Below are 13,582 nucleotides of genomic sequence, written 5' to 3' on the forward strand. Positions count from 1 at the left end.
AAATGCTGATAATTTCTTATAGTTTTATTTTGGAGATTGGATAAAGATTTTAAAATTAGTGATACTTTTAAATTTTAAAATAGTTATAAGAAAAGTACTTTAAACATTCTTTTTTTTTTTTTTTTTTTGAGATGGAGTCTTGCTCTGTCACCCAGGCTGGAGTGCAGTGGCTGGATCTCAGCTCACTGCAAGCTCCTCCTCTCGGGTTCATGCCATTCTCCTGCCTCAGCCTCCCGAGTAGCTGGGACTACAGGCGCCAGCCACCTCGCCCGGCTAGTTTTTTGTATTTTTTTAGTAGAGACGGGGTTTCACCGTGTTAGCCAGGATGGTCTCGATCTCCTGACCTCGTGATCTGCCCGTCTCGGCCTCCCAAAGTGCTGGGATTACAGGCTTGAGCCACCGCGCCCGGCCCTAACATTCTTGTACTAAAGTTTTTACAGGTGAAATAATTATATGTTGAGATTTCCTTTAAAATATTCCTGGAAAAAAAGTGTAGGTGACTGGAGGCAGGACAAGTTGGGAGGTAGATGAACCAAGAAGGGCAAAGACTAAGGCTGCTGATGGATATACTGGAGTTCATTCTCTTTAGTTTTTCTGTATGTTTGAAAATTCCCCAATCAAGAATTTAGAAATTTTTATATTAGATTTTAATAAATAATTTAAATGAGGTTTACTCCTTTCTAATCTTTGTATGTGATAATGCATATTTTAGGAGCGGAGAGAGAGTTTTTTGATAAAGTAAACATTTAATTTTCATGTAACGTACAGAAAAATGAACAAATCATGGGTATAGCTTGAATCTCACAAAATGAATATGCCTGTATAACCACCACCTAGATAAAGAAATAAAATGTTAACCCATCCTATTTTTGTCATCATGGAATAGTTTATAATTTCATCTTCTAGGAAACCTGTAGTACTTACTTTTATTTCCCTTGCTTCACTTGGCTTATTTGACAAGTGTCTACTACTTACTTTGTTCCATTAAAGTCCTCATGTGTTTATAAAGATGAATAAGATAGTGTTTGTGATTACCGAGGCAGAATGACCATTTGAAATGTCCCAGTGCCAGTATTTTACTCTTTTTAAATTTCAATTTAAAAGGAGAAGGAAAGGGAGTTGGGTGGTTATAGGAGATAATATTTTAGACAGATTGAGCTTTTGTCCTTTTTTTTCATGGTGGATTTTTCTTCAAAGGAGACTTAATATTTAATGAGATTCAGGAAGGTAACATAATTTTCTGTTTTCCTTCATTCTATCCAGATCTGCTTGACATTTACCTGGAAGGATGCTTTTGATAAAGGTTCACTTTTTGGAGGCTCTGTAAAACTGGGTATGTAATTTTTAATAAAAGTGATAGGAAAATTGGTCTAACTACTTTGCATTGTTTTTAGTTTTTAAAATTGTTATCCTAATGACTCTTTGTAAATACTAAAGTTTTTTACATCTCATTTTCTTTTTAACTTCAACTTTTAATGCAATTTTGAAATATTTGTAGAGAGCCCATGCCTTGCCAGGCACTGTCCTAGTTATAAAAATGAGTAAAACCGATGTACTCAGTTGTTGGGAAGATAGTTGATCATTTAAAAGTGTAATATGTAATATCGGCCTATGAACAAACTCACGGAAGCATATATGAGTAAGAAAGTAATTCTACCTTTTGAAAGCAGACAATGTTTGAGTTAGGCCTTGAAGGATGGATTTGTAGAAAATAATATTACGGACACAAAATCATAACCATAGGTCAGAAGGGTAAGGACGTTTGATCTACCAGCTCCAGCAAGATAACATCTCTGTGCCTTAATTTTCTCATCTGTGAAATGGAGATAATACTATATATTTCTTTGGATTCTTTTTTTTTTTTTTTTGAGACAGAGTTTTGCTCTTGTTGCCCAGGCTGGAGTGCAGTAGCACAATCTCGGCTCACTGCAACCTCTGCCTACTGGGTTCAAGTGATTCCCCTATTCTCCTGCCTCAGCCTCCCGAGTAGCTGGGATTACAAGCACCCCCCACCACATGTGGGTAATTTTTTTAGTAGACACAGGGTTTCATCATGTTGGCCAGGCTGGTGTTGAACTCCTGACCTCAGGTGATCCACCCACCTCGGCCTCCCAAGGTGCTGGGATTACAGGCACGAGCCCCTGGCTTATCTCATTGGATTCTTATGTGGATTAAATGAGTGAATATTTGTAAAGTCCTAAGAACAGTGCTCGATAAGTATTAACTACAATGAATAATTATATTATTACATAACATTGTAATGCATATATGATATATATGTATTATATGTATATATGTATATTTTATATATATGTATATACAATGCATGTATGGTATATATGTCTTTGTATGTAATATGTATTATATATCTGTAATGTGTATTATATGTATATATAATGTGTATTATATGTATATATGTATATATTATACACATGTATATATACTTACGTATACATACGTATACATATATTTGTATATATATGCATATATACATATGTGTATGTATAGTGTATATACTGTATGTATATATTCATATACATGTATGTATATTATATATACATATATTTATATAATATAGATATGTATATATACACATATGTATTATGGATAACTATGTATAATATGCCTTATATAGTATATTCCTTTTATAGCATACATATACATTATATAAGATATGCTGTAATATATACTATATACCTTATATAGATATATAATATGTATTATATAGTATGTACATACCATATACACACATATATCTATATCTTTTTTTTTTTTTTTTTGAGACGGAGTCTCGCTCTGTCGCCCGGACTGGAGTGCAGTGGCCGGATCTCAGCTAACTGCAAGCTCCGCCTCCCGGGTTTACGCCATTCTCCTGCCTCAGCCTCCCGAGTAGCTGGGACTACAGGCGCCCGCCACCTCGCCTGGCTAGTTTTTGTATTTTTAGTAGAGACGGGGTTTCACCGTGTTAGCCAGGATGGTCTCGATCTCCTGACCTCGTGATCCACCCGTCTCGGCCTCCCAAAGTGCTGGGATTACAGGCTGACACTGAGTCTCACTTTGTTGCCCAGGCTGGAGTGTAGTGGCGCGATCTCGATTCACTGCAAGCTCTGCCTCCCGGGTTCACACCATTTTCCTGCCTCAGCCTCCCGAGTAGGTGGGACTACAGGCACCCGCCACCATGCCTGGCTAATTTTTTGTATTTTTAGTAGAGACGGGGTTTCACCGTGTTAGCCAGGATGGTCTCGATCTCTTGACCTCATGATCCATCCACCTTGGCCTCCCAAAGTCCTGGGATTACAGGCATGAGCCACCGCGCCCGGCTATATATCTATATCTTGTTGAAGGTTTATACTTACATATAGGTGAGGAAATGGAAATATATATTTTATAGTAGATATTGTATATAATAATTTATTGTTATGGCGTATATATAGGTGAGGAAATGGAAATATATATTTTATAGTAGATATATATAATGTTAATATAATGATAGTTATTGTTGTGGCTTGTAACCATAGGTTGAATTGGGGATTATGGAGGGTGATGATATTAGAAAGCAGATTGTGAAGATTTGCAAATATTATGCTTCTGACTTTTTACTTTCCCCTCTTGTATAATAATAGTGAATGTTTATTGGGCATTTGTTTTATGCAGGCATTCTGGAAGGGACTTTATAAATAATCTTTCTGAATTCTCCATTAGCTTAATGAAGAAAGCGCTATTATTGCCAATTGGACAAACTGGTTTAGAAAGATTACATGATTTTCTGAAGTCATATGGTTAGGATTTAATGAAGCTGGGATATGAATCTGGATAGCCTAACTCCCGGAACTGGAGAGAAACAGACCGGCTAGGAGACTGATGAGAGATGATGAGGTTAGACAAGCTAGTGTGTGCGAGTCACAGAAGAGAGGGATTTCAGACTTTTCAGAGGTGAAGTTGACTGAATTTGCTGACTGCTAGTCAGAAGGAAGAGTAGGAGTTGAGGCTTGACTCTGAGATTTATAAGTTGGTTTGACCTGTTGGATATTTGTTCCTTTTAGTAGAAAGGTTGAGTCTGACTTTCCTGTGTTATTCTGGGTAGACATTTCTCTGTCATTCTGAAATAAAGGATTTAAAGCTCAGAAGAGAAAGAGATACACATTCGGGAACAATTATTAGGTGATAATAAATTTATTCCTTCTGGCAGATAATTGACTGAGAAAAGTATAAAAGTCAGAGCTAAGTAATATAATATTCAGGGGAAACAGAAGAAGACGTTCTGGGAATGAGGTTGAGAAAAAGCTTTCAGATCTTACAGGAACCAGGGTAAAATAGAGATGTGAAGGAATGCCAGAAGAGTTTCAAAGTTGATGTGGTCCAGTGGTTCCCAAACCTGGCTGCATATTAGTATTACCTGGGGAAAATGTTAAAGGTTTATCTTTAAAGATGAAGATACAGAGTGCCAGATGTGATAGGAGAAAATTTTGGAGTAGGGCACTGGAATTAGTATCTTTGAAAATATCTCCAGGTGGCCGGGCGTGGTGGCTTACGCCTATAATCTCAACACTTTGGGAGGCAGAGGCAGGTGGATCATGAGGTCAGGAGTTTGAGATTAGCTTGATCAACATGGTGAAATCCTGTCTCTACTAAAAATACAAAATCAGCCAGGTGTAGTGGCGCACACCTTGTGATTCCAGCTACTCAGGAGGCTGAGGCAGGAGACTCGCTTGAACCTAGGAGGCAGAGGTTGCAGTGAGCCGAGATCATGCCATTGCACTCCAGCCTGGGCGACAGAGAGAGATTCCGTCTAAAAAAAAATAAAATATCTCCAAGTGATTCTGATGATCACCCCAGGTCCAGGCTGGACCATCCTTGACTGAGTCAATGTGGCAGAACTCAGTCATGTAAGTTTGAAGAAATCCTTGGATTTGGCACAGAGAAGTTTCACTTGGAGTTTCCTGAAGAAGCATCAGATTGAGGGGTGAATGGGAGGTGAGGGAATGGAAACAGTGAATGTGGGTTGCTCATTTCAGGAAATTTACAGTAACGATTTGGGGACAAAGGGAGCATCGTTCTGAGAGCGAGCCAAGGTGAAGAAAAGGATTTTTAGTGTTGTTATGACTTAAGAAATTTAGTAGGCTGCGAATAAGGAGCAGATGGCAGGAGACCTAGGAGACACTTGAGTGATGAACTCAAGTATCCAGAAGAACTGGGAAGGAAGAAATTAGATCATAAAGCAGGAGGTGGTTCATCAAGGCGTTTTTAGTAGCAAAAATTAGTAATTAAATGTCCTTCAGTAATGTCTTGGTTAAATAAAAGACTATTCATTCATTTAAATATTGTGTACTTTTGGAATACTAAGAATAAAAATGCATATATGTATTTGTTGATATGTAAAGCTATATCAATGGAATATTGAATAAAAGGCCTGCCTTAGTTCAGAGTTGTTGCATCGTACAACTCTAGGGTCCCCTGAGTTGGGCTCCTTGGGACGGTCCTCATATAGAACCTAGAGTGGTTCCTCCTTCCTTGAGTTGTGCATTCCAGGCAACTCGAGTGTGGTATAGTATCCACTTTGTGAAAAGTTATGTGTGTGAATGTGTATGTAGTTATTTGTGAGATACCAAAAAATAAATTCTGGTTAACTCTGGAAGATGAGATCTTGGGTGATTTTTAATTATTTTTTTGTAGTTTAAAATGTTTGAATTTTAGAAAACTATATTTGTAATTTAGTTATTTTCATTTTGAAAAGTTTAGAGGCTGGAAGTGGTGGCTCATGCTTCTAATCCCAGTACTTGGGGAGGCCAAGACAGGCGGATCACTTGAGCCCAGGAGTTCAAGACCAACCTGGGGAACAGACGAAACTCTGTCTCTACAAAAAATACAAAAATTAGCCAGACATGGTGGCGCGTGCCTGTAGTCCTAGCTATTTGGGGAGTTGAGGTGAGAGGATCGCTTGAGCCTGGGAGGTTGAGGCTGCAGTAAGCCGTGATTATGCCACTGTTCTTCAACCTGGGTGACAGAGCAACACCTTGTCTCAAAAGAAAACAAAAGATAAAAGAAAAACTTAATGAAAAAGAGAACAAGTAAGAAACAAGAATACAGTTAAATATTTAAAAAGTCATCTTTGAAGAAAGGAAAATATTGTTTTGAAAACCTGGTTTAAGTTTAGATGGATAGAAGAAAATAAAGGAAAAAAGATAAGAGTTAATTGCAAGATCAAAATAGCTCTTATATGTAAAATCTCATAAAAGCTCTTATACATGAGAAATTGTCAAAATAAAACGAGAGACTACAGTCTGGTATGATAATATTTACGGGCAACATGATAGATTGGGATACGTATCTGATATATAAACAGTTTACTTTTATTTCTTGTTTGGAATATATTTCATTCATTTTTTTTTTTTTTTTTTTTTTGAGAACAGTCTTCCTCTGTTGCCTGGGGTGGAGTGCAGCCACATGATCTCAGCTCAGTGCAACCTCCGCCTCTGGGGTTCAAGTGATTCTCGTGCCTCAACCTCCTGAGTAGCTGGGATTACAGGCGTGCACCACCATGCCTGGCAAATTTTTGTGTTTTTAGTAGAGACAGGGTTTCACCATGTTGGCCAGGCTGATCTCGTACTCCTGACCTTAACAGCTCCACTTGCCTTGGCTTCCCAAAGTGCTGGGATTACAGGTGTGAGCCACCGCGCCTGGCTGATATTTAATTTTGTTCCTTGCTCTTTCCTGCCATACTGGCCTAATGTATATAATTATTGAATTAATTAAAATTATATTCAGAACTTGAAAGCATTGATCCCTTGCCTTTTGTTGTTGTTGTTGTTGTTTTTGAGATGGAGTCTTGCTCTGTCGCCCAGGCTGGAGTGCAGTGGTGGGATCTCAGCTCACTGCAAGCTTCGCCTCCCAGGTTTACGCCATTCTCCTGTCTCAGCTTCCCGAGTAGCTGGGACTACAGGTGACTGCCACCTCACCCGGCTAGTTTTTTGTGTTTTTTAGTAGAGACAGGGTTTTACCGTGTTAGTCAGGATGGTCTGGATCTCCTGACCTCATAGATCCACCCGTCTCGGCCTCCCAAAGTGCTGGGATTACAGGCTTGAGCCACCATGCTGGGCCGCCTTTTTTGTTTTTTGTTTTTTTTTTGATAGGAAGTCTTGCTCTGTCGCCAGGCTAGAGTGCAGTGGCGCAATCTCGGCTCACTGCAACCTCTGCCTCCGAGGTTCAAGCGATTCTCCTGCGTCAACCTCCCGAGTAGCTGGGACTACGGGCGTGCACCACCACATCCAGCTAATTTTTGTACTTTTAGAGGAGACGGGGTTTCATCATGTTGGCCAGAATGGTCTTGATCTCTTGACCTGGTGATCTGCCCACCTCAGCCTCCCAAAGTGCTGGGATTACAGGCATGAGCCACTGCACCCAGCCAATCTCTTGCCTTTTAGTATCTAGTGTTACTGATGAAAAGTCTGAGTTTTGTTATTTTGTAAGTGATCTGTTTCTTTGCTCTTGGGAATATTTTTACAGTCTTCTCTTTGTCTTTAACGTTTAGAAATCTCAAAAGACTTAATGGGATTTCATTTTATTCATTTGTAGGGCATTTCTCTTTGGCCCTTTTAGTTTGAACATTTATATCTCCCTTCAGCTCTGGGAAGTTTTCTTATATTTCTTTGATAATTTTCTTGTCTCTTTTGTCTCTCTTTCTTTGGAATACTTTTTTAGATGTTGGTTGTTCTGAGTTGTTCACTCATAATTTTTGTAATTTTTATTTTCTTGACTTTATGTTCTACTTCTGAGAGATTGCCTAGATACTAATTTTAAAACTTGAAAAATTTTTTTTCCTTCCGCCACCCGTAAAACTTTTGAAAAAAATTTAACAATCAAGTTTTTAATTTTTAGGAGCTTTTTCTTATTAATTAAAAAAATCCTGTTCTTTTATGGATGTACCAACTTTGAATCTCTTTAAGGAATGCTAATATTTATGTCTGCTTTAGTTTAGAATGAGGAGACTAGAATGGTTTGGAAGCAAGTTGAAAACTGGCCATTATTACATAGGAGGCCACCAAAGTACTATAACAAGGAGGGCTTTACTTTTTGGCACTACTCTATGGTACAAACATACAAATGTAGTGTTCTGATTCTCCTAGATGGTTTGTTCAGTGTTTTTTGTAAGGAGCCTTATTTTGCCTGGTGGTCAATGCCTTGCACATTATGCAAGATCTTGAATTCCAAAGTGATTGAATTCTGTAAGTAATAGGGAGGTATTATAGATTCTTTTTTAAAAGTTATTTTTCAGTTGTGATACAATATACATAGTATACCTTCTTAACCATTTTAAGTGTACACTTCAGTGTACATTTTCAGTGTACATGTATATTTACATTATTGTGCAAACGTCATCTTGAGAACTCTTTTTCACCTTACAAAACTGAAACTCTGCCCAGTAAATGATAACTTCACAGACTGGGGGTGATGGCTCATGCCTGTAATTCAAGCATTTTGGGAGGCCAAGTTGGGAGGATTGCTTGAACCAAGGAGTTTAAGACCAGCCTAGGCAACATAGTGAGTCCTTGTCTCTACAAAAAAATACAGAAATTAGCTGGGTGTGGTGGCCTGTGCCTGTAGTTCTAGCTACTCAGGAAGCTGAGGCAGGAGGATCGATTGAGCCCAAGAGGTAGAGGCTGCGAGTGTGATTGCACTAGTGCACTCCAGCCTGGGTGACAGAGTGAGACCCTGTCTCAAAAGAAAAAAAAAAATTATAGTGTCCCATTCTTCCTTCCACCCTCAGCCCTTGGCAACTACCATTCTTTCTGTCTCTGAATTTAACTGTAGAATCATAGACTGCATTTAAAAAAAGTTTCATAACATGAAGTTTGTTATCTTAATCATTTTTAAGTGTACAGTTCACTAGTGTTGGGTGTTTTTCACATTGTTGTAAAATACATCCAGAACTTTTTCATCTTGCAAATCTGAAGTAAGGTACTCATTGAACAACAGTCCGTCTCCCCCTCCCACCATCCCTGATAACCGTCATTCTGATTTCTGTCTCTATGAATTTGATTACTCTAGGTAACTCATATAAGTGGAATCATACAATATTTGTCTTTTTGTGGCTTATTTCACTTAGCTTAATATCCTCAAGATTCATCCCTGTTATAGCATATGATTTCCTTCTTGTTTAAGGCTCACTAATATTCCATTGTATGTATATACTACATTTTGTTTATACATTCATCAGTCCACAGACACTTGAGTTGCTTTCATGTTTGGCTATTGTGAATAATGCTGCTATGAACATGGGCATACATATATCGCTTTGAGACTCTGCTTTCATTATTTTTGGGGGTGTATACCCAAAAGTGGAATTGCTGGATAAAATAGCAATTCTATTTTTAATATTTTGAGGACCTGCCATATTGTTTTCCATAGTAGTTGCGCTTTTTTATTTTTTATTTTGAGACAGAGTCTTGATCTGTCGCTCAGGCTGGAGTATGGTGGCATGATCATAGCTCACTGCAGTCTTGAACTCCTGGGCTCAAATGGTCCTCCTGCCTCCAAGTAGCTAGGACTACAGACATGTACCACCATACCTGGCTGATTAAAAACATCTTTTTTTTTTTTTTTTTTTTTTGGTAGAGATGGGGTCTTGCTGTGTTGCTCAGGCTGACCTCAAACTCTTGACTTCAAGGAATCCTCCTGCCTCAGCCTACTAAAGTGCTGGGATTACAGGAGTGAGCCACCATGCCCAAACACCAGTTTGCATTCCCTCCAACAGTACATGAGGGTTCCAGTTTGTCTGTATCTTCATCAATGCTTATTTTCTGTTTGTTTTTTAATAGGAACTATCCTAACTGGATATGAGGTGTGTAGATTTTTTATCAGAGTTGGGTTTTAGCCCATCTAATCTGCTAGCTCTTTGAGAAATGTATTTGCCTGAGGGAGTAAAGCATAAGGCCAGCTAGGAGGTAATTGCATTGACTTAGATTTGGGGTAATGAGGAACTGGTTTGATTGTGGTGGGACAATAATTTTGAGAGTTGGTGGAAAAGTGGGAATAATTATTCAAATTTAAGAAACTGAGAGAAATGACATGAAAATGACTTTTGCATTTGAATTTGATTGTAATAGAAATGTGGAAGTAAAGGGAAGGAGAGAAAGAATAACTTACTGTTCTGTAGCGTTTTAGGTGATGGGAATATTGTTGTGGAAATAAATGCCTGTGAGGGCAGCTTGAAATATGGGAGCATATGACAGCAAGAAAACAGGTCTGGAAACTTGTTTTTGTGAGAGTTAGTGGGATGATAGAGGCCATAGTATTTCTCTTTGAAACATTTATTTTCTTTAGAAAAAATAATCTGATAAATTTTTCCTTCTTAATTTTTTACAGCTCTTGCAAGCTTAGGATATGAAAAGAGCTGTGTGTTGTTCAATTGTGCAGCCTTAGCTAGCCAAATTGCAGCAGAACAGAACCTGGATAATGATGAAGGATTGAAAATCGCTGCTAAGCATTACCAGGTATGCGGAAAAGTAGTTACTGCAATAATGATCAACACTAAATTGGATTAAGTGGAAAATAATTTGCATTTAGGTTTATAGCTACTTCTTACCCAACAGATGTTTTCTTAAATGAATGCACTTTTAAAATGAATTGATTCTTACTGTTGAAGCCCTTAGATAAACTGTCTATAGACCAAGTCTGTTTTTCCTCATTGTTTTATACCCAGCACCTAGCACAGTGCCTGGCACATAATAGAGGCTCAGTAATTGTTGATTGAAATGTCTGAGATTTCATCTCAGGCATTTAGGGCAAATCCATTTAAAATAAATTACCTAATTTAAAAAATTTGTACGTTATTTTCATATGTTTTCTTAGAGTGAGACACTTGAAATTTCACTGTTGTTACAAAAATAAAGACAAGAAATTGGCAAGAAAATAAAATTTTAACTTTGAGACATGTGGAGAGGTCGTATTTAAATGTGGTCAGACACGTAATGTTCATGAGTTACCCAATCTATTTTACATACTAATCATTTACTAATATAGCATGTTATTTTGTGGCAGTTGTTTATTATTTATTCAGCTTTTTTTTTGTTTTGGTTAAAAAAATGATTAGTGTCAAGTAATATATGTAATCATGTTGTCATTTTATATTACTTTCTAATTTACAAAGTGTTTTCATGTACATTATTTGACCCCAGATAAACCTTGCAATGTATGTCATATAATATCATTCCCATGTTACATACGAGGAGACTAAAGGTCAGAAGTCTTAATAACAGCAGTCCATTTGGGTTTCAGTAGTTCTGATTCCAAATTTCATGTAATTCCAACTTTCATGTAATTCCAAATGTCCTTTCACTATTTCACCCCCAAACCTCCCATGAAATTTGCTTGTCTCAAAGATAGTCTGCTTTTTCCTGTTGTTTATGTTTAAGGGAGAGGTGAGTAATGCTATTCTGAGAAAGTAAAAGGAAAATATACCTTAAGGAAACAACATGCTCCAAATTGTGGCTTGTCTTACAGTTTTGAATAGGCATAGATGACAAACATAATGCATATGCTATTTCTTTTTGAGGCTATATATGGCAAATATTTTAAAATGTGAAAACGAGCCGGGCGTGGTGGCTCACGCCTGTAGTCCCAGCACTTTGGGAGGCTGAGGTGGGCAGATCATGAGGTCGGGAGTTCCAGACCAGCCTGGCCAACATGGTGAAACGTGTCTCTATTAAAAATAGAAAAATTAGCTGGGTGCCTGTAATCTGAGTTACTCGGGAGGCTGAGGCAGGAGAATCGCTTAATCCCAGGAGGCGGAGGTTGCAGTGAGCTGAGATTGTGCCATTGCACTCTAGTCTGGGTGACAAGAGCAAGACTCTGTCTCAAAATAAATAAAATAAAATAGTGAAAACGAAGTAAAATTTTATTTAGCTTTTGGTTAACTGTAACTCAGTTAATTGGTATATGATATTTTAGAAAGGTCATTCTGAATTATGAAGGAAACATTCCATTCTGTGAGTGTTCACAGCAGGGCACCTGGTATCATGGAAAGATAACTGGTGGTATTAGACCTAGGTCCTTATCTAGGCTGCTTGTCACGCAGAAGCTTTGTGCCGTTGGGCAAGTTCTTTAACCTCTTTAGTACCTCCAGTTCCTCATCTGTAAATGAGAGACTCAGACACCTAGCTGTTCTAGACTTTGATTCACTAGTTTACTAACCAAGTTCAGTTGTTCATTCCTGGCAGATACTCTAGTCTTATAATACTTAATGACTGCAGAAACATGCTGTTCATTTTAATACATTTGACTTTGAGTTTTCTCTGTGTTGTCTATTTATCTAACTCATGACACTTTTTTTTTCCTTTTTTGAGATGGAGTCTCGCTTTGTTTCCCAGGCAGGAGTACAATGGCATGATCTTGGCTCACCGCAACCTCCGCCTCCTGGCTTCAAGCGATTCTCCTGCCTCAGCCTCCTGAGCAGCTGGGATTACAAGTGTGTGCCATCATGCCCAGCTAATTTTTGTATTTTTAGTAGAGATGGGGTTTCATCATGTTGGCCAGGCTGGTCTTGAACTCCTGACCTCAGGTAATCCGCCCGCCTCAGCCTTCCCAAGTGCTGGGATTACAGGCGTGAGCCACTGCGCCCGGCCAACTCATGACACATTTTAATCCCAGACTGACTTCTTTCTTTTTCTTAGTATAGTTTGTTTCATAGAAGCAAAGTTATTTCAGTATTAACAAAATATAATTGAGATGAAAAATCTGAAGGGGAACATTTCACTAGGGAGCTCTGAAGGCCAGACAGAAATCACTAGCAATGGGTAGTAATGCTGTTCCTCAGAGGACTAGGTGTATGCGCTATTTGGGGTGTCCCCTAACTACGGCATGTTTAATTATTTGTAAGATGAATTTGTTTGGGACCAAAGCAAGAGCTTTGCACTACTAAAAATACTTTAATGTTTATCCCTGTGTCTTTTCTCATGTTAATTTTGATGAAGTGTTTCTGAAAATAGCTTAATCAGATTGTTCCATTAGTTTACTTTGTTTTTCCTTGTAATTCATTTTTATTCTTTGTTAACTCTCTTCTTACGCTATGGAGTTTTAGAAAGCTGACCTATTGTCTGTAGGTCAGATGTTTTAGGTTCAGATGTTTTAGGTTCGTTTTGCATAATATAAGAATTTAAATAGATTAACTGTTCACTGAGTTAACATTTGAAATGACTTTTGTATTTAACAGTAGGAAATTAAGCCTTGCTGAGTTCCTGTAGGTTTTAAAGGAATTCTTTTTCCCCCCTTTAGTTTGCTAGTGGTGCCTTTTTACATATTAAAGAGACGGTTTTATCTGCCTTAAATCGAGAGCCTACTGTGGACATATCTCCAGATACCGTTGGGACCCTCAGTCTTATTATGCTGGCACAGGCTCAAGAAGTATTTTTTTTAAAAGCTACAAGAGGTAACTCCAATTTGTCTTCCATTTCGTTGCATGTGAAAAGAAGCGATAAGGCTTTTAAATTAAGAAAGTGATTAGAATATAATATGTTCAGTGTTGAGCTTCCCTTCTTGAACTTGATACATGGATTATTGAAAATTTTTAGCTATCCTTTTCTGAATT

The 13,582-nt window shown here is 38.0% G+C and overlaps 1 protein-coding gene across 2 annotated transcripts in view; it reads left to right on the top strand.

The window, feature by feature from the left end:
- PDCD6IP (programmed cell death 6 interacting protein) overlaps positions 1–13,582 on the top strand; it is a 74,652-nt gene that overhangs the window by 14,530 nt on the left and 46,540 nt on the right. For both annotated transcript variants that reach the window (XM_023214686.3, XM_023214687.3), the window contains exons 3-5: positions 1,264–1,333; positions 10,363–10,490; positions 13,270–13,423. In XM_023214686.3, coding sequence (XP_023070454.1) covers positions 1,264–1,333; positions 10,363–10,490; positions 13,270–13,423 — 352 coding nt within the window. The remainder of the gene's footprint in view (positions 1–1,263; positions 1,334–10,362; positions 10,491–13,269; positions 13,424–13,582) is intronic.

Source organism: Piliocolobus tephrosceles, chromosome 2, assembly GCF_002776525.5.
Source record: "Piliocolobus tephrosceles isolate RC106 chromosome 2, ASM277652v3, whole genome shotgun sequence".
NCBI lineage: Eukaryota > Metazoa > Chordata > Mammalia > Primates > Cercopithecidae > Piliocolobus > Piliocolobus tephrosceles.